The sequence below is a fragment of the Heloderma suspectum genome, chromosome 1, assembly GCF_057233095.1.
Source record: "Heloderma suspectum isolate Gila_16-S chromosome 1, 16-S_ref, whole genome shotgun sequence".
Lineage (NCBI taxonomy): Eukaryota > Metazoa > Chordata > Lepidosauria > Squamata > Helodermatidae > Heloderma > Heloderma suspectum.
The window spans coordinates 387,763,994-387,786,180 of NC_139458.1; the positions used below are offsets into that span (position 1 = coordinate 387,763,994).

At 45.5% G+C, this 22,187-nt stretch overlaps 1 protein-coding gene across 4 annotated transcripts in view; it reads right to left on the reverse strand.

Moving 5' to 3' along the window:
- The window catches only part of RBKS (ribokinase), an 83,730-nt gene that overhangs the window by 14,981 nt on the left and 46,562 nt on the right, over window positions 1-22,187 (reverse strand). For 3 of the 4 annotated variants that reach the window (XM_084828576.1, XM_084828574.1, XM_084828577.1), the window contains 2 exons: window positions 15,891-15,982; window positions 6,045-6,233 (listed from right to left, as the gene is read on the reverse strand). In XM_084828576.1, the coding sequence (XP_084684702.1) occupies window positions 6,045-6,233; window positions 15,891-15,982 (281 nt within the window). The remainder of the gene's footprint in view (window positions 1-6,044; window positions 6,234-15,890; window positions 15,983-22,187) is intronic. The other variant, XM_084828575.1, reaches the window with a different exon arrangement.

A 22,187-nucleotide genomic window follows, 5' to 3' on the forward strand; every position in this document is an offset into this window, starting at 1 on the left:
AATGTTGCTTAAATGGCCGCTTTACGGCTGCCATTTGCATAAAAGGTCCTTTACGTAAAAGAACAAGCCGCCATTTTTACGCAAAATGGCAGCTCACTGAGGGATTGGGTGGCTGCGCACTGCTTGATGGGCACTCATGGACCATCCAGTGGCTCACGCAGCAAAAAAAGGGGGTGGGTGGCAGGCGGGCATCCGGTGAGTGGAACGCAAGGTGGACTGGGGTGAGTCCGTCCATCCCTAGAAATCACTACCACAAGATGTGATAGGATGGCTTTCAAAGGGGATTAGACAAATTCATGAAGGATTAGGCTATCTATGCCTACTAGTAATGATGGCTATATATTATCTCTTCTTTCAGAAGCAGTATCTATACCAGTTGCTAGAGAATGAGTGGGTGTTAAATCATGCTCATGTCCTGCTTGCAGGCTTCCCAGAGGAATCTGGTTGGCCACTGCGTGAACGGAATGCTGGATTAGATAGGCCTTTGGTCTGATTCAGCCCTTCTCTTTTTTGTTCTTATGTCATTTATTTATTTACTTTATTATTTATTTAATTAATTAATTTGGATCCTGCCTTCCCACCAAAAGTGGTGCTCTCAAGGTGGCTAATGATAATAAAATCCAGATTAAAAACAAAATCTTAACTAAAGCATAACATAAAAACAAATACATTAAGAACACAACAATTGAAAAATAAACAGCACCATCCACATAGAACAGCATCCCCTTCAGCAGCAAGTCCAGCTTACATGCCAAAGGCCTGCCTGAATAAAAATGTATTTGCCTACTGGCAGAAGGACAACAGAGAGGGGGCCAACCTAGCGTCCCTTAGGAGCGACTACTGAAAAGGCCTTCTCTTGTCTCCCCACTCAACATACCTCTGATGGCGGCTGTACTGAGAGAAGGCTTTCCCCAAAGATCTTAAAACCCCAGTAGGCTTTGTCAGTCTTTAAGGTGCTATGAGACTTTTTGTTGTCGTTGCTAACAACTATTAGCCTTCATAGCTAACTGGAACCCTCCACACCGAGAGGCAGCAGGAACAGCAGCAGGGGTTGGTATTGACGGGCACCTGCTGAGGGCCATGCCCCAGTAGGGGGTTCACTACCAATCCCTGGAATCTCCAGGCCCTGCTCTACCTTCTCCTTAATGTTGTTGCCTGTTCACCTACCCTCTCTGAGCAAACAAGCAATAAGGAGCATGGAGAAGTGTTAGCTCCGGCATGCCTTGTCCTCTCCCTCTGGGAGATGGTGCAAAGTGGGGCCAGAGGCAAGTGAATAAGCAGTGGCAACAATGGTGAGGAGGTGGGCACTTAGTGAGAGGGCCCCACAGAGAGCACTGTGCCCTTGTAAACTGCCACTTACAGATTGTATATTTCTTCATACCAGACAGGACTGGCCCTATCATTACACGGGCTCATGTGCCCACATCAGTTGACGGAGTCAGTGGAACGGCAAATTGTTTCGCTCACCTCCTGCCCCATTCAGAAGGGCCTGCTGCTGCCGCCGCCACTGCCTTCTCCAGTGGGTGCCCCCGAGAGCGCCGCCAGCCACTCTCCCAGCAAGGCATTTGCTACAGCGAGAGAGCAGCCGGCGGGGCTGTCCAGAGCACCTGCTGGCTGTCTTTTGCTCTCAGCAAGAGCTGTGCAGCCAGAAGAACTGGTCTCATGACACCCCCAAGAGCTTGGTTGTGTCTTGCGGGAGTTTGGCGGGGTTGTTTGGCGGGATCCCATGGGAGCCTGGCCACGTCTCACGAGACCCAGGAGGCCACTTTCTCCAGCCGCACAGCAACAAAGTTAAAGGGGGGGATAAGGGTGCACCGTGGTGGGAGGGAGGGTGTTTGGTGGCGGCAGTGCAACTTGTCTCTTGCTTCAGGCAGCAAGACAGCTTGCGCCTACTGTAATACCAGATGCTGTGGAGGGGAGCAGCAGAAGAGAGCAATTGCCTTCATTATCTGTTATGGCATGGGTGTTGAACCTCTTTAGCACAAGGGCCAAATTCCATTTCGGAGAAGCTCTTGGGGGCTGCGTTCCAATGGTGGGTGGGGGCCAGGCAAAAGAGGTAGAGCCAAAATACAAAAAACACCAGGATATTTGAGGTTAAAGCTTTTACTGCCAGTAACTAAGACTTGGGAGAGGAAATTTAACCTTTTAGAATGGGGGAAAAGTATGCAAACGCCAAACGACTGGCAATTGGGGAAAGGGGGTGGGCCAGGGGAAGAGGGCATGGCCATCTGGAGAACCCCAGAGAGCCAGATTAGGACGCTAGGCAGGCTGGATTTGGCCCACAGGCCTAAGGTTCAACACCCTCAGCTTATGGGCTTCCTGGAGACATCTAGTTGGCCACTGTCACAAATAGTATTATTGACCAGATGGAGCCTTGGTCTGATCCAGGCAGGCTCTCCTTACGTTCCTATATGACAGATGAGTGCTGAAGGAGACTCAAATCAGCAATGCTAAGCGGCAGACAGAACAGAACAGAACAGGCTTTTTTCAGGCCCCAAAACAACTGACGAGGTATTTCGCCAATGAACAGTATGTGTACGATTAGATTGGTTTTATATTTGTGAAACTATTTTAATGGCTTTCCTTGTAAGTAAAACAAAAAAAAGGGGCAACCAGTTACATGATCATAGATTATTATTAATCAAAAAGGCATTTAAAATGACTTTCTTGAACATGTGCCAATATGGCAAGGGATTCTATTACTTTGACTGGATCACTAACATGTACAATAATTTCACAAAAGCAATCCATTGTTACCTAATCAGTAAAAACCTTTTAATGAAAACTCTTCAGCTAACCACAAAGAGACAATCCACAAGGACTGAAGAGTGTGAAAGAAGTATCACTTTACAAAAAACAAACAGCAGTCATAAAGTAGTATATTGCTCAGCAAAATAATGGGCACTTTCATTCACAAAATCAAATATCAGCACTTTTACACTGATCAGCTGAGTTCAGTCTGAGTCATGGGCAGGAACCTGATTTTCAATGCTCTATCTGGGCCTCATCTACACGGGGGATTTACCCCATTTCTACTGCGCCTCACAGGCGATCGTGGCACATGACACATGCCCCTCTCTGCAGGAAGCGTCGGTTTTCATGCTGTAAAAACTGCTTTTTTGAAAAGTTATTTTGCGATGGATTTTCCCGTTGTGGTAGCTTCAGTGAGGTTTGGGAGTCTGTGTAACTTCAAGTGGCTTCAGCATGGGCTCTGGGGAGCAGCGCCGATTGGCGGAAGGGAAAATTGTATCATGGAAGGGTGGACGCGAGGTGAGGAATGGGCTAAACAGGCCTACTTGGAAGTAACTCATTACCTTCAATTGTACTTTATTGAGTATGAGAGCAGAGAGAGGGGTCAGGAGAATTCCTTTGCCTGTTGTTTTAAATCTCTGGACCAGTGAAGCTGCACGTAAGTTTAATGAGTTTAAAAGGTGATTGCCCCCAAGTTACCATTGGTTCCGCTGAGGAAGGATGGACACGAGGAGAGGAGTGGGCTAAACATGTCTACTCGGAAGTAACTCATTGCCTTCAAGTGCTCTTCACTGAGCACAGGAGCAGAGAGAGGGGCAGGAGGTACGCCTCTGCTTATTCGCTGCACCACACCTACACAGTTGATGACATTCTGTTCTACTCGCAGGACTCCGTCCACCCAACCCCAAACGAATGCAGCTTCAGGTGCTGTTTGCCCCATGAAAGCGGGTTATAAAAAAATGTATACACTGCTTTACTGGCTACATGTGCCACAGGGACGTCAGAGAATTCCGCCACGGACTTCAGTGAGGCCAGATTCTTTAGAATTCGACCCCCCAGAATCTGTGGCGGAATGGCCTCCGACCCCCTGCCACCTCACGGAATCCTCCCAGGTCGGAGCTTACCTGGGGCAGATGTGGCAGCGCAGTGGCTCCGGTGGTGGCTGATCTCCCGGCTGGCCGCTGCCGGGCTGCTGCGGCCGCAAATGGTAGCCATCATAGCAGCTGCCATTTGCGTCCTTGAAGGCAGCCGTGATAGGCTATGTAAGTATTTCCATAGCCTATCACAGCAAAGAGCAGGGATGCAAATGGCAGCCGCTACGCCATTTGTGTGGCTACCTTTACTGTGATGGTAGCCTATCATGGCAAACAGCACGGGCGCAAATGGCATAGCGGCCACCATTTGCGTCCCTGCTCTTTGCCGTGATGGGCTACGTAAATCACACTGCCTGCAAGGATGCAAATGGCGGCCACTACGATGGCCGCCATTTGCAGCCGCAGCAGCCCGGCCACAGCCGGAACTCCGGCTGTGGCTGGCCCTGGCTGGAGGCTCCATGGAGCCACCACGGAGCGGAGCCAGCCAGGGAGGATTCCGGGGGGACGGACGGAGCGCCTCCCCCCCACCGCGGATGCCCCGGCACGGAATAAGGTGTTTCGTACATCCCTAATGTGCCACGGTAGGAGCAAATTCGAATTCATGAAAATCCAGTTTTAAATGGAATTGCATCATAAAGCATCTCTGTGTAGTTGGTGCCCTGGACTAAGTGAAGAAGGAAGTGTCTCTTAGACAGCCTTTCCCACTCTGGCATCCTCCAGATGTTTTGGACTATTAACTCCTAGCATTCCTGATCATTGGCTTGGGTTGACGGGTGTAGATGTCCAACACATCTGGAGGTCACCACTATATCACACACTGCTTCTGATATCATACCGCTTCTGATATCACCCTGCTCCAACTGCTCAAAATTCAGTTTGAGGATTTAGCAGGAGAGCAGTCTGAAGGGAAACTGGAGGGAAAATATCAGAAGGAACATGACAGCAACTACCCTAGAGAAGGAAAAATTAGGGTGTATACACAGAACGCAAACCTATGTGTGTACAGATTCAGGGCCTGCTATTTCAGGTTTGGGAGGGGACAGTGTCTGTGAGGAAAACTCTCAGAAACCTTGATGTGCATATACAGATCTCCACTATTTCTATACAGATCCACGGTCTGCTATTTTGGGATGTGCAAAAAGTATTCAGTCCAGTCACAACAGCAATGTGCACAGGCAAATAGCATGAACACAAATTTGTTTTCTTCTGGAAGACTTTGCTTTCCCCTGAATTGAACCAGCTATTCTGGTTTAGGTAGATAACAGTGCAGTGTTTTCCTTTCACAAAAGCGGGGGTGGGGGGGATGTCACAGTTGCTGCAGGAGAAACACACATTACGTTTCATGACATCAGGCAGTTAAAATGTATAGTTTGTACAGACAGTACTCTCAGCAACATCACCAAGACTACTCTGGATTTACATCAGACAGCATGGTGAGTACAAAATGTCCTAGCTCTTGTTAATGTGGGTAAAAGAAAACTGCTATCAGGACCTTAACTGTTGCCTTTCTTGATGGCCATTGCTGCTGAACTAATAATCCTGACATTCCATCGAAGGAGGGTTCAGTCAGTGCTTGATTATAAACAGGAAAAGAAGAGGAGGGAGGAGAACCCTAACCCTGAATATGAAAGATGCAGGTCACTGACCTTACAAATTGCGACAAAATTAATTTGGCATGGCATGCCGCTTCTGCCTTTTAACTATGCCCTGTGGAATTTGAGCACCTGATACTACTTAAGCTCTACAAAGTAAAGGCTTTTGCCAGTACAAACAGTTCAGGCATGTGTGGACAGAATCAGTCATTCAATTTGGGGGAGTCTGAAGATAGAATTGTTGGGCGTCTCCATTCTTCCACCACAAAAAGTACAGGGGTGTTTGAGGTGATGGTGCTGAAGGATTATGTCGCCATCTTGCACAAGCAGCAACAGAATTATTGCTAATACTTTTTGCTGCAATACCAAAGAGACAGAAGGGCGAAGGAGGATACAATGATATCATCAGTACATACTGCTCTGGTCTTGCTACAGAACACCAGCCTATAAACCTTGGGTGAACTGATATTCACTGCACAACAGGCTGGAAGATGACAGCTTGCTGGCATGCAATAAATCTTGCCCAAAGATCTGGCTGATTACTCTGGGGTTTTGGTGCTCAAATAATCTTCCTCCACAGTAAAACTCTTAAATCACAAGCACTTACCGTGGTGTCCACAGCGGTGACCTTCTTAGCTGGGACATGTTTTGGGACAGGTTCCTTTGTGGAGACCATCACACAACCGTCTGGGCCCAAGGTTACAATGGCAGTCTTACAGCCTCTCTCTAACAAGATCAGTCCCACACGTCCAGCGTCTTCAGCATTACCAACTGCAATTCCTGTTAGAATTTCTGCCTTGGAGAAAACATTAAAGCCAGATTTGTAAACAAACAAAACCCAGTCAGATAGCATCCATTAACACAATTTAAAACACTGAATAAGTTGTTCAAGAGCACCAGTGCTGTGAAGCAAGTATGTAATCTTTGCTATTGTCAAAGAGAGCGAGAGATGGCATATAGGCAGGGCAGGGCAGGGCAGGGCAGAGGTTAGAGTGTTGGATTGGGACTGGGGAGGCCCAGGTTCAAGTCCCAACTTGGCCATGAAGCTCAATAGGTGTTTTTCGGCTGGTCACCGACTCTCAGCCCAACCTATCTCACAGGGTTGTTGCAAGGATAAAATGGAGAGGAGGATCATGTACACCACCTTGGGTTCCTTGGAGGAAAAGGTGGGCTATAATGGAACAAATACATAATACATACATACATATAGTGAGAAGCAGAGCAATCACTTTGGGAGCACAGGTCAACCTCTCACCTTTCATTTTATTATTATTTTCACAAATGAGGTATAATACTGAATGACCAGATTCAGAGCACTGGAGTGAAAAATAACATGATGTCAGGGTTGGATCGGAGCCCAGAGAGCCCCAAAGCATTTCTGATTCTGAGGAAGAGATAGAAACTGCAGGAGAGGAACCCACGCGCTGTTCAGAGGCGCAGCCAGGGGGAAAGCCCCTCCCGGTACACATTCCTGAGAGTGATAGTGACCCTGGCAGGGAGAGGGAGGCGCAATAGCAGTTTCTGGATGCTAGGTGCCAGCGCAGCATCAAGCAGGAGATGGCAGGTGCTGAGAGGAGGCGCTCAGCCCACTTGGCACGACGGCAACAGCGGCGCCCTGATGCCCCACGGGAAAAGGGTGGACTCTCTCCTCCTAGCCCATAAGTACAGAGGTTTCCCGCCTTCCCCTCCAAACGGAGATCAACTGATTCCTAAGGTTAGAACCGCTGAGTAGGCAGCTCTCTTAAGTCTCACTCGTAGGATCAAGCAATTAGCATCTGTAAGCATCATTAGGTTGAATGGGAATAAAGCCTTGGAAAAGAGCCCTATTGTCTGCGTGTTGATTCTGGCTACCTGAGGATTTCAGAAGGCGGCAGGGGCGACCTCCTGACACATAATAACTATTATAAAGATCTGTACAAATAATGGCTTGAGAGCTGTTTCACACATTCAACAGAAACAAATCTGGGTTTGCCACCAAGTGTATGCAGAGGTACAGTCAATCTGAGCTTTTTATTTAGTGGTTGTTGTTGTTTTAAATTAGGGAAGGTGCAGGCAGCTGATTCAGTCTGGGAATCTGGTGGAACCATCCCTGCCAGCATCCCTGAGCCCTGCTCGCCGAGCCCCTGCCCCGGTGGCCTTGTGGAGCTTCACGGTCGCCATCTTTTGAGAAATAAAATGGCGATCGCAAAATGTGCATATTTGCACACACGCAAAAATGCACATTTAAAAAAAAAAATTTTTGCGCACACACAAATATGCACCTTCGCAAAAATGTGCATTTCACACATGAGTGTGTGCATTCACAAAATGCACATTTTCGCACATACAAAGACATGCACATTTTTGTAATCACCATTTTATTTTACCAAAAAAATGGCAACCGTGGAGCTTGACAAGGCTGCTGGGGTGAGTGCAGGCTGCTTGCTGAGCATGGGAGGAGCTCGAGTGTGGTCCAGGGACTGGCGAGCAGGGGCAGGGGGTGGGTGGGCATCCAGAGAACCCAGACGGGGTTGAGTTCACACATCCCTATTTTAAATACATTAACATGCTATATTTTTTGGTGTGTTTAAAAAAAACTAACCCAATGTAACGTAATGTGTGGTGAACAGTGTATTCTGCCTATAATGGGGACTCTCAAACAGCCCCTTTATGAGCTTCAGTCGTTCAAGGGAGATCAGTTTCTCTGTTGCTTTGCCTAAGGGGCTACTTTGAAGAGCTGCCTCTGGGAAAACCATTGCTTGGGTTCCCTCTTGCCTCAAACAGCCCACTATGCAAAACATTGGAAAAACATCAGGAAAAGTTAACGAATACAGATTGGTTTCAAAATTAATGGAGCTATTTCCCATTTTTGGGGAGTGCGAGAGAGGAATAGCTTGGCTCATTTCTGAGCCAATCCAATTTAAGCCAGCTTCTGTCTTGTGTGAGCTGGAAATGGGAGAACACACTACAAGACAGATTCTCCAGGTATCTGTCTTGTAGATCCGCTTAAGCTAACCTTGTATGTTTACAAATAAACATAATATTACAAACCAACTCTAGTACGCTCTCATCCAAAGGAAATTAAACCCGTGTGGCACAGACCCTGGCATGCCTCACTGCTCAGAAAAGGGGAGCATGCAACAATACCGCAATGAGCTTCTTGGAGGAAGGGCAGGATACAAAACATAAACAAATACATATGCAGCACTCCCTGCTGATTTTATGGATTACAAACAGTAGTGTAGTGGAGCCGGAGCTCATAGGGCCAAAGTGCCAGGACTTTTTGATTAGCAAGGCCGACAATGTCATCTGCCACCTCCCTATTCCCTCTGAGCTTAGTGGCAATCCTCACCGTAACTGGTGGGAAATTGGATTTTATCAGCAATAATATGTCATTGTCAGCTATTGTAATGCAAAGTATTTTGAGGATGGCTTGGCCTTGAATGGGTAATTAAGACCCATTTGCTTTACAAAGACCCACAAAAGGGCCATAGCTCAATGGTAGAGCACATGCTTTGCATGCAGAAAGTCCCTGGCATCTGCAGCTAGGGCCAGGAAAGAATTCTGACCACTGCAAATCAGTGACCCAGTTTACACAATCATCGCAGCCCATCATGGCTTATTTAACCCACAGTGGGTTGTGGCACATGCCGGGCGACCTCTGAATATTCAAGGCACAACCATGGCTTGTCGTGGTGTTTGAGCCCGGCAAGAGAGGGTTGTTGGCATGGTTAACAAACCACCCACAACCCTAAAACAGCCCATGGGTTCTGGGTGGTTTGTTAACCATGCCAACAAGCCATCCTCACCGGGCTTGGATGACATGTCAAGCTGTGGTCACAGCTTGAATATTGAAAATGGCTGCCTGCATCACAGCCCACCATGGCTTACATAACCCACAGCGGGTTACTTGCATGTGCAAACCGGCCCATTATCAACAATACTGGGCTAGGGGGACCAACGGTCTGACTCAGTATAATGCAGCTTCCTATGTTCCAATAATGTATATGAGCCTGATTTTTGTACCCTAAAGGCTATGGGGACTGTCATGACGGGCACCTACACTTCAAAAGTTACCACTACACCAGTGATTACAGGGATACCCCGGCACAGAAGACTGGGTGTTTCTTTAAGCACTTGACCGTTACTTGTCTGGCCCTGCTTCTATGGCATACACAACGGTGGTTGTGGATTTATCAAAACACTGATGTCTTTAGCAGTTTCCACAGCATCTGTCTTCTGCAAAGATCTGCCTCCAGCTGTATGCAACAACTGAGGAAAAGGGGGGAAATCAGGACACCAGGAAACAGGCTGGGAGCCACTTCACTGCAAAGGTAGCAGACACTAGACAGATATTACGCGCCAGAAGTTAACATGTACTACCAACTGTCAATTGTGAAATTAAATATAAAGCTACTTGGCTATGTTTGAAAGTTCCTCCCTCCAATAAAATTATTAAAAAACAACAACCCTGTTACAATTGGAGGAAATAAGTAATGGCTGCTTTTAAAAAAGAGAAATAAAACACAATAGCAGGAGGCCAAGAAGGATATTTTTAATAGTTGTCTACCCAGAACCAAGCAAGAGAGATTTCCCCCACTCCATTTTGTGAAAGACATAAAACATTTACAGGGAGAAGAGCAAATACTTAAAATAAAATATATCCAAATTGTTTATGTCCTTAATCTACACAAGTTGCACAGATAATACAATACTGTCATTGTAACACAGCATCACAGGTAATGCAATACCATCAGTGTAACACCAAGGGCATAAACAGAATGTGCACAAATTACTTCAGTAACTCAAAGATATGCAACCCTGGTACAACCTACACTCAAACTAACTCCTTGTTTTGCTCTGCTCACTCGTCTGTGTAAATATTTGAATTGCCGAACCTTGAGAAACATGACCAGATATGTCTCTAGTGCCTCCGTGGAACAATGTAAAAATGGCAATATGCCCTCCAGTCCTACCCCGGTTCTCTCAGCTGTTGGCTCACCACCCATTTGGGGGATATTTCATTTGCCTCTTAGGCCCAGTTTTAGCTATCACTTGGAGTGGCATGATTGCCAAAACTTCCATGGTTGCTCCCAACTCTTCCAAGTAAGATCTATATCTTCCACGTATGTGCCTATCTGGTTAGGGCAGGGTGTGTCTTTACATACCACCCTGGTGACACAGGGACAACATCACTGAGGTATAGCTGTCTCCTAACCACATATGTGGAAGACACAGACATTAGCAGAGGATCATGGGAGCACCTATGCCACTCCAGGTAACTCACCTGTACCTCAACCATTGCTACGTTCTGCCTCTGAACAGCAGTCTAAGGGTTGGTTCAGATGGAACAATTTCAGTATAAAAAGCCATGGTTTATTAAACCAAGAACAAGCCTTATGCCTGTGTGTTTCCTCCTCCTCTTTTCTCTCAGAGTGGAATTCTATACTACCAGGGATTATTAAACCACAGTTTGTGATTATATCTGAACCAGGAAACTGTGGCTTAATTGCTGTTTATAAACCAGGATATAAGAACAGGAGCACATCCTGGTTTGTAGTCTCAGATTAAGCCACAGTTTCCTGGTTCATATGGAATGGCAAACTGTGGTTAAATATTCCCCAAAAGTGTTGAATTCCGTTGTGGGATAAAGGAGGAAGAACACATGGGCATGGCTTAATAAGCCATAGCTTATTAGACTGCAAGCTTTATGTCTGAACTGGCCCTGGGTTTTCTTAGTGTAAGGGTGCAAAACCTGAGACCCAGGGGTCAAACCCAACCCTCCTGTGGGTCAACGTCAGCCCCTCCTGGGTTCCCCAGATAGCCACACCCCTTCCTCTGGCCCATCCCCATTCCCCCAAACACTGATGGTTGGATGGTTTCCTGACTTTTGTGCAGGTACCTCCAACCCCCCCCCCCATTGTAAAAGGTTGAAATGCCTCTCTTAAGTCTTAGTTACTGGCAGTAGGAGTGTTAAACTAAAATATGCTGGTATTTGGGGCCCTGACTCTTCTGCCTTCAGCCCCACCCATCACTAGAATGCAGCCCCCCAACCCAGATTCCCTGAAATGGAATTTGACCCTCAGGCTGAAAGAAGTTCTGCACCCCTGCATTAGTGGTATGAAAAACCGCCATAAAGCTATACAGGTCATCTGTGATTAAGACAGCCTGCCCTTGTCACACTACAGGCCTCTCATCTCTTTCCAGAATTCTGCTGGAAAAACAATTCACTTCTCTCAGAACTCTGGCCATACAAAACCCCTCTTCAAATTCCTGCACTAGCTTTCCCACATTCAGCACAAACTCCTTGCCCCTGTTTAACCCTCGCCAGCTGGGTTTGCACAGCACGACAACCCACAGTCAGGGGTTGAATATGCAAAATGCTGGTCAACACACACCAGCAGCTCACTGTGGGCTGTTTGACTGTACGAATCAGGTCAATGGTTTCCTGTCCCACTACAGGTGGTTATTAATTCAGCAATGCTAGGCAGACTGTGTTATTACCAGTTGTGCTCTGTGAACGGCCACGGTGCTTATTTTGCATACATTTAAGCTTTAATTGAATTGTTACAGTCTGTACATTTTACGTTTCCTTGCCATTTGACCCCACTGTTTATAATTCTCTTCCCACCCCCAAACCCATGTATATATATATACTTGTCAACTGAGGATAACGCTTCAAGCAGCTAGTGAAATGAACTCTAGGTCACAGAAACTTATGTCATAACCAGTCTTTAGGTTGCTACAGGACTAATGTTCTGGCTGCTGATGACTAGCACTGCTTCTCTTCTGGCTTGAAGGTCTCCTGTTTCTATAAACAAACTCCTCCACTCTTTCTTGCTGTATCTTATTACTTGCATCCTGAATACGTATGACAGCCTTCCCCAAATGGCGCCCTCTATATATGTTGGACTACAAGTCCCAGAATCCCCAACCAACATGGTCAATGGGGCTGATGGGAGCTGTAGTCCAACACAGCTGGAGGGCACCAGTTTGGGGAATGGTGACATATGTGATGCCCCCTTCTTCAAACTCGCCTTTTTTCCACAAAGCTTTTCAGGCTTAGACCTTTAATCTACAATCCAGCTCTAACCAAGCTTAAGTACAGATAACTGCATGGCTGACATTCACACCTGGCTCTCTTCGTCTCTTCCTTCCTATCTTCCCCACTCTCAAAATTTAGGGCCAAACTAGACATGCAGAACAAACGCATATTTTTAACCACAATTTCAACATTTGTTTTCAACTCTGTCATAAAACTAGAGAATAAATTAAGTAAATACAGTGTCTATATGGGGTTATCCATTCATATATAAAGCAGGAATCGCACACACAAAGAGGAACACATGCGGGAGCAAAATCCAGCCCTTTCCTCACCTTTCATTGCCGTGCTCCACTGCTTTTAAGTAGGTTTTCCCCCAGCTCAGCAGGAGAAAAATGCTTACAGCTAGAGTGCAGTGAGGAAAGGTAGGTGGGTGGGGAGATTTCGCTTTCCTCCTCTGCATGCCCCCTTTTCTGTTAAGACTAAGCCCCACCTACATTTTATATGTGAAAGAGGCGAGCACATGTTTAACATGCACACTGCTGTCCTGCACATCTAGTCTGGCTCCAAGACTGTATAGTCCTTGAGAGCAGGGACCTGTCTTTTTTGCTGGGCAACTGCATAAACTGCCATGGAACTTGGTGATGTAGCAACAATTTCCCTTCACATTGGAAACCATTTAGAAACACACAACCTTAGGTTTGGCTTCCACAGGCCTTAAATTTGATATTCTGCATTTCTTTCATTAGAAGTATTAGGGAGAATAGAGAACCAGCACATTCCTGGGCAAACCTCAAGGATTAGGCTGTGCTACATCTGGTGCACAGTAAATTAACAAGCCAGTTTCAACAGGCTTGATCTTTCTGGGAAAAGACAGACAAAAGCCCAAACGACTAGCTAAGCAAAAAATCAGAAACTGATAACCTTGAAAGATGCATTTTCAGTATTTTGCACATGAGCCACAAACAAAGAATTAAGAACTGCACAAATAAAAGTTATTATTGAAGCAAATAAACTTTTTTTAAAACCTAAAACCCACAGCTTGTGAAATGTCCTTTGTGGTAGATGGTCCCGTGATATCAAACCTCTGTTTTTGCTTCATCCTAGCACAAAAATTTGTAAGGAACAAAATGTTTTAGAATACCAAGTATTTGTGGTTGCCAAAGCATCCACAATGTTCAGTGGATGGACACTATAAAGCATGTGCTTCTTTCCAACAAATAAATATTCAGGGGATACAGCCCACATAGCAGAGTTTGCAGCAACACTTGATACTTCCAAGACTTTGGAATGTCACAGAATGGTTTTATGCTTCTGCTGCTAAGGAGATAAATAGCAGAAACTTCCTGTCTAATCCCATAACTGTTATCAGCCAATCATAAACAGACTATTACGTGTACACCATACGAATTATTAAGGCAGCTGGCAGAAACGTCACAGCTTGTGCCGACAATGGGGCATACATTTCCACTTCCCTTTAGAGTAAGTGGTTAATCCGTGCAAAAAGTCCGATGGACGTTAATTCTGATGTACTCTGAATTCTCTTTTCCTTGATAAATATTTCAACAGGGTGATTGGTAGTTCATTCTCCCCCTACTTCACTACACTACAAGTAGATCCACAAGCCTGGCCCACAGGCTACTTTAATTTTGAATCAAGGGCCTCCACTTTGGCTGACATGGGAGGAGTGATTGGGCAACAAATAGTTCCTCTTTAAACAGGAGCAGTATAGTGTGGGGGTACCCTGTGGCAAACTGTTAGCTTCTGCCAGTGTGCAGATAAGCAGTTCCCTGCACCACAATTGCACCTGTTTGTCCAGAGCAGTGCTGAACTGTGCTCTGAAAAACACCTCCAAAAGCCTTCTGATTAGGCAGGGAATGTTCACACACATAATATTGTGTGTGTGTTGCGTGTAGGGGTGAGTGTGTCATAGTCTGATATCAAAGAACACACAACCTTTGCCTCTTTTCATTTATAAGTATACTCTTTGGTTCCGTCAGTGTAACATATTCCAACATCCATCTGTTCACAAAAGCTGCAGTGTGGCTAAAGAGTGCAGTGAGGAAAGCTGTGTCGGTGGGGGCAGGTTTTGCTGAAAAAGGCCGAATGCTCCTTTTTCTGTAAAGAGTAGGCCCCACCTCCACTTTATATGTGAACAAGGCATACAAGGTTTAAACATACACACAGTTGCCCAGAACATCTATTTAAACTTCTTTAATCTTTTACTGAATAACTCCCTCTATCTTTCTTTCTCTCTTAAAATAGGCAGTGATTCCACTAAACCATCCACAAACCCTACAGTGTAAGATCTCTCACTTTTTGGCATGCTGAGTTCAATGGAAGGAAACCTGGGACTAGATAAAACATAGCCCTTTTCATCTGCGGGATAACTTTTTGCATGACCCTTGGGGATGCATGAGAATTGGTGTGGAAAGGGAGCTGGGCTTGGCTCTGGGAGACCTACAGTCGTGTCCTCTCTATGTAACAGACTCATTGTGTGTATAAGAGGATAAAAATTAGACTGGTTGTGTCAAGAGCAGAGTTAGACACTGTTGCTTGCAGCAAGGGAGTGGGCAGGTGCTATTGCACTCATGTTCTGCTTGTGGGCTTCCCAGGGGCACTGTGGGAACAAAATGCTGATCCAGATCTTTTGGTCTGCTCCAGCATAGCTCTTATGTTCAGTGTACAAAGTGTAACCAGCATTCAGCATGGGTGGGTTGTGTCCAATTGGCTATATCCAATGTTAGTTCTAACTTAAGTCCCATTCATTTCAATGGAACTAATCTAAGTAGGACTAACACTGAATACAACCCTGTGTTTGCTCCCATTATGGTATTTTTTAATTTTATTATTAAATTTATTAATTGCCCATCTGGCTGGTCACCCAGCCACTCTGGGCGATGTACAGCGTACAATAAAACAGTTTAAAACAATAAAATTCTACAGTAAAAACATTTTCTAAAATACCCTAACCCGCCCCAAATGCCTGCCTGAACAACCACGTTTTTAATGCACAACGGAAGCTCATTAAAGAGGGGGCATGGAGGAGTTCCCTAGGGAGGGAGTTCCACAGAGTGGGGGCCACCACAGAAAAGGCCCTCTCCCTCGTCCCCACCAGTCTAGCTGTCCTGGGTGATGGGACAGAGAGAAGGCCATCCGAGGCTGATCTTGTTAAGCGGCCTGTCTGGTGTTGCTGGAGGCGCTCCTTAAGATAGGTAAGTCACTACAAGCACTGAGGTGGAGGCAAAGACCTTTGGGGGACTTATCAGTTCTCTTTCAAGTGCTATCCAGACCAAGTAAAATCAGCCCTGTGCAAGACAGCATTTTCAGAATCTGAACTGATTACTTGCATTCTAATGCAGAAAGCTGACATTATTTTCAGTTTTATCTCTCCAAAATGAGCCAAGTCACCATAATGACATCTGTATTTACCTCACTTTCGTTGCAACAGATGATATCAGAATGGGTATAAAATTGTGGATCTAGGTCAGCAAGAGCTGGAGCTGGATTAAATAAAGTCTTCACTGTAAGAGAATGGAAAATGTTGTCTAAGTCAATGGCATGTAATGCTTGAATATGAAATTTGGCCAGAACCCAGCAAACACTGTGTTGTTATGGCTAAGGCATTTTCAGCTCTCCACCACACCCCCCCCCGCATGTACAAATTAGTTGCAGACACACAAAACTGCAGCATAATATCCCATTTTCTGATGTTGCAAAACAGAGTGCAACTCTGGATCGTAATAACAATGGTTCAGTTAATAATTTCACAAGAATATTATAGCCTGGAGTTGATAATCATGCCTCTGTCATCAAAGACCAAAACGTTAGGAATATTAATTAGCAAAATGAAGGCTCCACTGAATTCAGAAAACAGAAAGTTCAATTAATATTAATTTATTATTTCTTGAAGTTATTCCATCTAAGAATCACAAGGCAGTTTGCCACTGTTGACTTAAACTTAGATATGCATGGAAATTCACTTGGCTAATGGAATTTGGTGAAAGAACCAAGCACAAAACATTAACATTCTGTGTTTTATCATGTGGATCATCCTTCCACATTAAGAACATAATAGACAGAGCTTGATTTGCCACACACGCACACCCCACACACCTGCAACCTTCATCTCGAGGGGACCTTTAAAGCAGTGAGAGGGTGGGGATCCTTTTTCCCATGACAGGCTGTTGTTGACCCATGGGAAAAGTCAACTAGGGACTACAGCTGATGCTGGATGGAGCCAGAGCCAAAACTGGGTGGAGTTTGCAGCACTGCAAGACTACATGAAATTAGGCTGAGGGCAGCATGCTGGCTGCAGGATCCCGGCCTCAGCTTTAAAATATTAAAAACTTGCCCCTGACAGATACAGCTGGACATTCTCTTCATTCAAAGAAATCCATTTCGGCTGCTCTTGTTGTTTCCCCTTTTGCAATGCAATTCCTATTTAGTAGCCATTAACGCCTCCTCTGTATTGATTAACACCTCAGCAGACAGTGAATGCGAAGTGTTTAGAGTTAACAGAACAGCACTGTAAGGCACTGAAGTGCATTCTATTATTATTTTGGTAACATAAGCAGATGGAGCTACTGCTTTACCTGCTGTAAAACAGCAAAAGAATGACAAACTCAGTGGATGAGACCTTAAAGTGATGATGAAACTGGGGAAGGGGGAAGCCTTGGGCTATTGCCCAGGGATGCTCTATGATTACTTGAACTATGAATGCTTTCCAACATATTCAGTAATTAGGCTAGTACTATGCCCATTGACACTGAATCTGGTTAGCTTAGTGAGATATTATAGCTGTCTTGAGAGCCATTTTTCTTGGTAGAAAGGCAAGGTACAACCCAAATAAATAAGTGGATAAAGCATATGTGCCCAACAACTGGCTCCGAACCCCATATTTAAATATCTAATAAGTAGCTGGTTACCCGCAAACAGAGTTTGTGGAGAAAAATCAAATCCAACAAAAGGTTTAACTTAACTGACTGCATTTATTGAAACATTCAAAGTGTTACATCTTTTATGTTTACAAAACTTCCTTAAATACAATGTTCTTGGTGTAAATTCCAGGGTGGCCACTGTTACGTCCTTGTTCCAGTCCATCGATGACTTGAATCTTGAGGTTTGCCAATGAGCGCACACAACTCATAGCAATGTAGAATAGTCCATGACAGAAGACAGGTTTAGGCAGATAGATGCCAACTTGGTCCACAGTCTGTCCCTGGCTCTTGTTGATGCTAATAGCAAAGCCCAGATGAAAGGGGACCTGGTGACACTTGAATTGGAAGGGGAGAGATGAGTCAGAAGGTGCAAGGCTAATCCTTGGCAGGAAGATCTGCTTGCCCTTAGCCTGTCCAGTGAGAGTTTCCTGATGCAGACAGTAGTTGTGCATGGAAAGCATGATGAACCTTGTGCCACTGATAAGACCCTGAGTCACATCCAGGCTCCTTAGGAGGATGACCACAGAGCCCTTCTTCAGAGTCAACTTGCTTGGTGGGCAAACCACTTGGGTTGAAAGTGTTTAGGAACTCCGAAGCGTATTGCACACTGAGCCTGGCATTATCGCCAGGGACTTCGTCTGGGCTCAAGTAGGTCCTTCCGTCACCTCCCATTCTGTCCAAAACCATCTGGTTGATGTAGTCACAGTGCTCATTCTTGGGACTCAGAATAACCTTGCCTGCATTAGAATGTACAGCTGCCACACTAAAGTCAGTCCCATATACAGCAGTGACAATGTCCTTGTTAAGAATGCATGAGTCTGCAATCTTGATCATGTCTTCTCCAACAGCTGGGAAGTCTTCCGCGGTACCATTAGCAACAGTCAGAAGGTAGGCAACAAATTAAGATTCACTCCCCAGGATGTACATGTTGCGAGTAAGCTGGAATTTGGTGACTGTTCCAGGCACTGGATTTCTTGACTAACTTGCCAATGATGGATGCATGGATGCCATGTGGGTAACACGCAAGGTCTGCCTAAAGTCACCGCCAAACTCAATAGCCTTGCCACCGAATGTGGTGTCATTGCTCACGAGCTCCTTCAGCAGCCTGTCTACACAGTCAACAGCAAAGCAGTTAGCCACTGACACTTCATTCCAGATGACAATGCCAGCAGATGTAGGAAAAGATCCAACAGCGCTGTCAGGTTTGATTGATGAAGCCAAAGTCTCATCCAGTTTGAATGGCAACTTGAATCGATTGAGAACTGTACAGCCACCCTTCATAAGCATGCATACTAGGCCAGGCAACAGGCAGAGAAACCTTTCCACTATGGCAGCAAAGAGTTGACAATTCGCCACTGAAAAGCAAGGTGTCACAGCGTTCGCAAACCTTGATATGATTGCTGATATCAAAGCTGTCGATATCGGTTGCAGGACACATGCTGACAGGCGCAGTCTGCCTCCCACACCTGGGCTGGTTTAAGATACTGACCGATGCAAGGCTGGCCAGAGCTTTACTGTCGTCAAAAGGCAGATGGGTTGCCTGCATATGTTGGCTTGCTGAGGCAGGCACAGCAGCATCCAGAAGGGGGCCCAAAGCTTCTTCTCTAGGGGCTGGAGGGGTAGAATTAGTGCAGTGGTGCGAGGTGCACTTAGACTCACAGTTTGCCTGCAGGTTACTGTCATTGTACTTTGGCCTACACCTGTGTTTATAAAGGTGTGCAGAGACCTGTATGCATTATTTTGTTAAATTTAACAGCTAGAGACCTCTTTTCTGAGCAATAACTAAACTTTAACTGGGTTACTTTTAATTGTAGGTGTCTCTTAATCACTTCATGATTTGTTTACAGGCCATATGTTACTGGCATATCATTGTACTTTGGCCTGCACCTGTGTTTATACAGCTGTATAGAGACTTTTTTGGTGTTCATATTTCATTTTGCTCCAATTTGCAATTAATTATGTTTGTTTAATTATACTTGATATTTTTTGATATTAAAAATAGATCTTTATAGTACATTGTTATAAAAGATAGCCTAATTCTTAAAAAAGCGTTATGGACATAAATAAACTCCCAACTTTGAAATATAGTGAAAACCATTGTTATTCATGGAATCCATGTCTCAAGAGCTTTCCAGTGAAGTGTGTTTCATGAGAATCGGTCAATGAGAAGGCAGTCAAAAAGGGATGACCAGCTAACTCCCAACTTTGAATTATATATATAAGAGTAGGATAATCTTTTCCAAATGTGTTGTGTATTCACAAATGCTATTTATTTTGCTAAGATCACATTGTGTTTGGATGCCTAAACTAAACTAGAGGCGGTATCCAATGCAGCCTGTGCACTAGCAGGACCCACCAGATCCTCAAGCAAACAGAAACAGTCAAAATGCTCATTTATTTATTTTATTTGTACCCTGCCTTTCTACCAAAAAATGGCACTGAAGGTGGCTAATGGCACTCATTTCCCGAACAGGGCAGATCTCACAGAAGGAAGCTCTACTGAACTGTCATGTTCCAGAAACAAGCATTTCCACTCGTCTCTGGAGTTGCTTTAGGTAGCACTAGCTTCCTGTTGCACTAGCGGTGGGTCCCATTGGTGCAACGGAAACAGTGGCAGCGCAATGGTGGTATTGGATACTGCCCATTATGCAAGAGTTCGGAAGTTCTGACTAGTGATCATTTCTTTATATCAAAATTCTTATTACATAATGGGCGGCCTGTACTATCAGCAGCCATGAAATTAGTTTCATATTGGGAACCAGGGGTTCAAAGCATATAAACTGAAGTTGGTAAATATAGGGCAGGATGGTAATGGAACTGTAGATCTGTGGCCAGAGCCTTAAAAAAAACTATACAAAAAACCAAAAACAAGTAAGGACATTTCTCCACCTCATCATCGTTTCCCCCTGTGTTTGTTGATTTACCACATCATAAAACCAGTCCTAAGACAATCAGTATGGAGCCAATCTGTCAATTTCATGATGCTGTTCTGTTCCAGGGTGTGATCAGATAGAGTGGTTCAAGCCCAAGAAGGAGATTCTAGGCGAGAGTTTTAGTTCCAGGCAAGACTCTAGATAGCTCCAGGCAGAGTTCAAGCTAGACTCTGAAAAAGGCCCCCTTTCTCAGTGCTTAGCAGGGAAAAGCACTTATCTCCAATCAGCTGCTGACTGGAGATAAGAGCTCTTCCCTGCAGGGCAGAGGGGCCAGGGAAGGAAGCTGTTGAATGATTCACTCCTGCTTCCTTCTGAGACTTGTTTTGCAGAGACTTGCCTTTTTTTTTACTTCTGAGCAGACGTGCAGAAGCTTGATATTTGGGAGGCTATCTGAAAGTGCTGCTGAGTGATTCAGTCCTCCTTACTTCTGAGAAGACACAGAGAAGCTTGTCCTTATTTGTGAGTAAACATGCAGCTCATGTCTACTCCTGCTTCTTACTACAAATTGGTAATAATAGAATTTGGGGAGTGGGTGGGTTTTTTTTCCAGGTGTATCCACTTCTGCCCACCCACAACTGGAATGTAGCCCCTGGGCTACTCCAAACTGGAATCCAGGGTGAAAGAGGTGCTCCACCCCTCGGCTAGAGGCTCAATTACAAACAGAAACAGATAATCCTAGACTAAGGCTTAAATAGGGCTAAGACACAGTCTGGGTAGTCAGCTCCATCGCCATTGGGAACAGCCTCTTGGGGTTAAATGGGCTTGCCTTCTTCAGCACCTGTTGGTTCTGCTGGTGTTGGGGGGATTATAGGTTCACTATGACTTCTGGGCTGGAATATACAGAGTCTGGGAACAGAGGCAACATGACCTCAGGCTGGCAAGGTGGTGACGGGCTCCTCAGGCACTCACTCTTCTCACACAATCTGAGACCATTTACCTCCTCACAATGCCGTTCTGGGAGGATGCCATGTCACAAAGTGCTATCTTTCCTGTCACATCGTTGGGGGTGGGAGGAATGGCTGTCCCCACTGCCCACTAAGGGCAGCCATCCCCTCTCCACAATGCCCTTGGACAGTGGGGATGTTCGGATTCCCCACCATCCATCCCGGCGGGGAATCCGGAGGGCAGGGGGAGGCGATCCCCGGAATCTGCGCGGAGCGATTCTGCTCCGTGAGGATTCCGCAGAGCCGAGGGCCATCCCATTCTGCCATCTGCATGCCCCGGATTCCCCCGGGTTTTTTTCAGCTCCCCGAACTTACGTAAATAATTCCGTAAGTACCACCGAAAAATCCTTTCTGCGCACCCAGCATCAGTCTCCATAAGCCTCAGGTCATAGGGAAAATGCATGTTTATTTTCACAAAAAAGGTAAAGCCCTTCGCGGAGATTCCCTACATAACTTCTGCTCACCTGACCTCATTGGACCTGTCCTGACCTCACCTCACCTGACCTGATCTAACCTCACCTGACCTCACCTCACCTCCAAAGACAATAAACAGAAAAGATGGAGGATTTCTGTGAAGTTCAAGACCCAGACCCAGCGAAAGAAAGCCTCGGATCACAGGGAAAATGCCTCGTAAAAAGGGTAAAGTCGGTCGCATTCTTCTTCCTCCATTTCTGATTTATGGATTTCTTTTTGTAATTATTTTCGTAAAATCTGCCGTTCAGCGGACCAAAAAAAAAAAGGGTCTGTGTGAGCTCCGGTCCGGGTCAACCGGGCCGCTCCGTTCTGAGGAGGATTCCGCGGACCAGATTTGTCAGAATTCAATCCCATTTAAAATTCATGCGGAATTCTCCTACTGGATGGTAGCCCAAGCTGTCTGGAGGGCACCAGTTTGCTGAGTCCTGGCCTAGAATT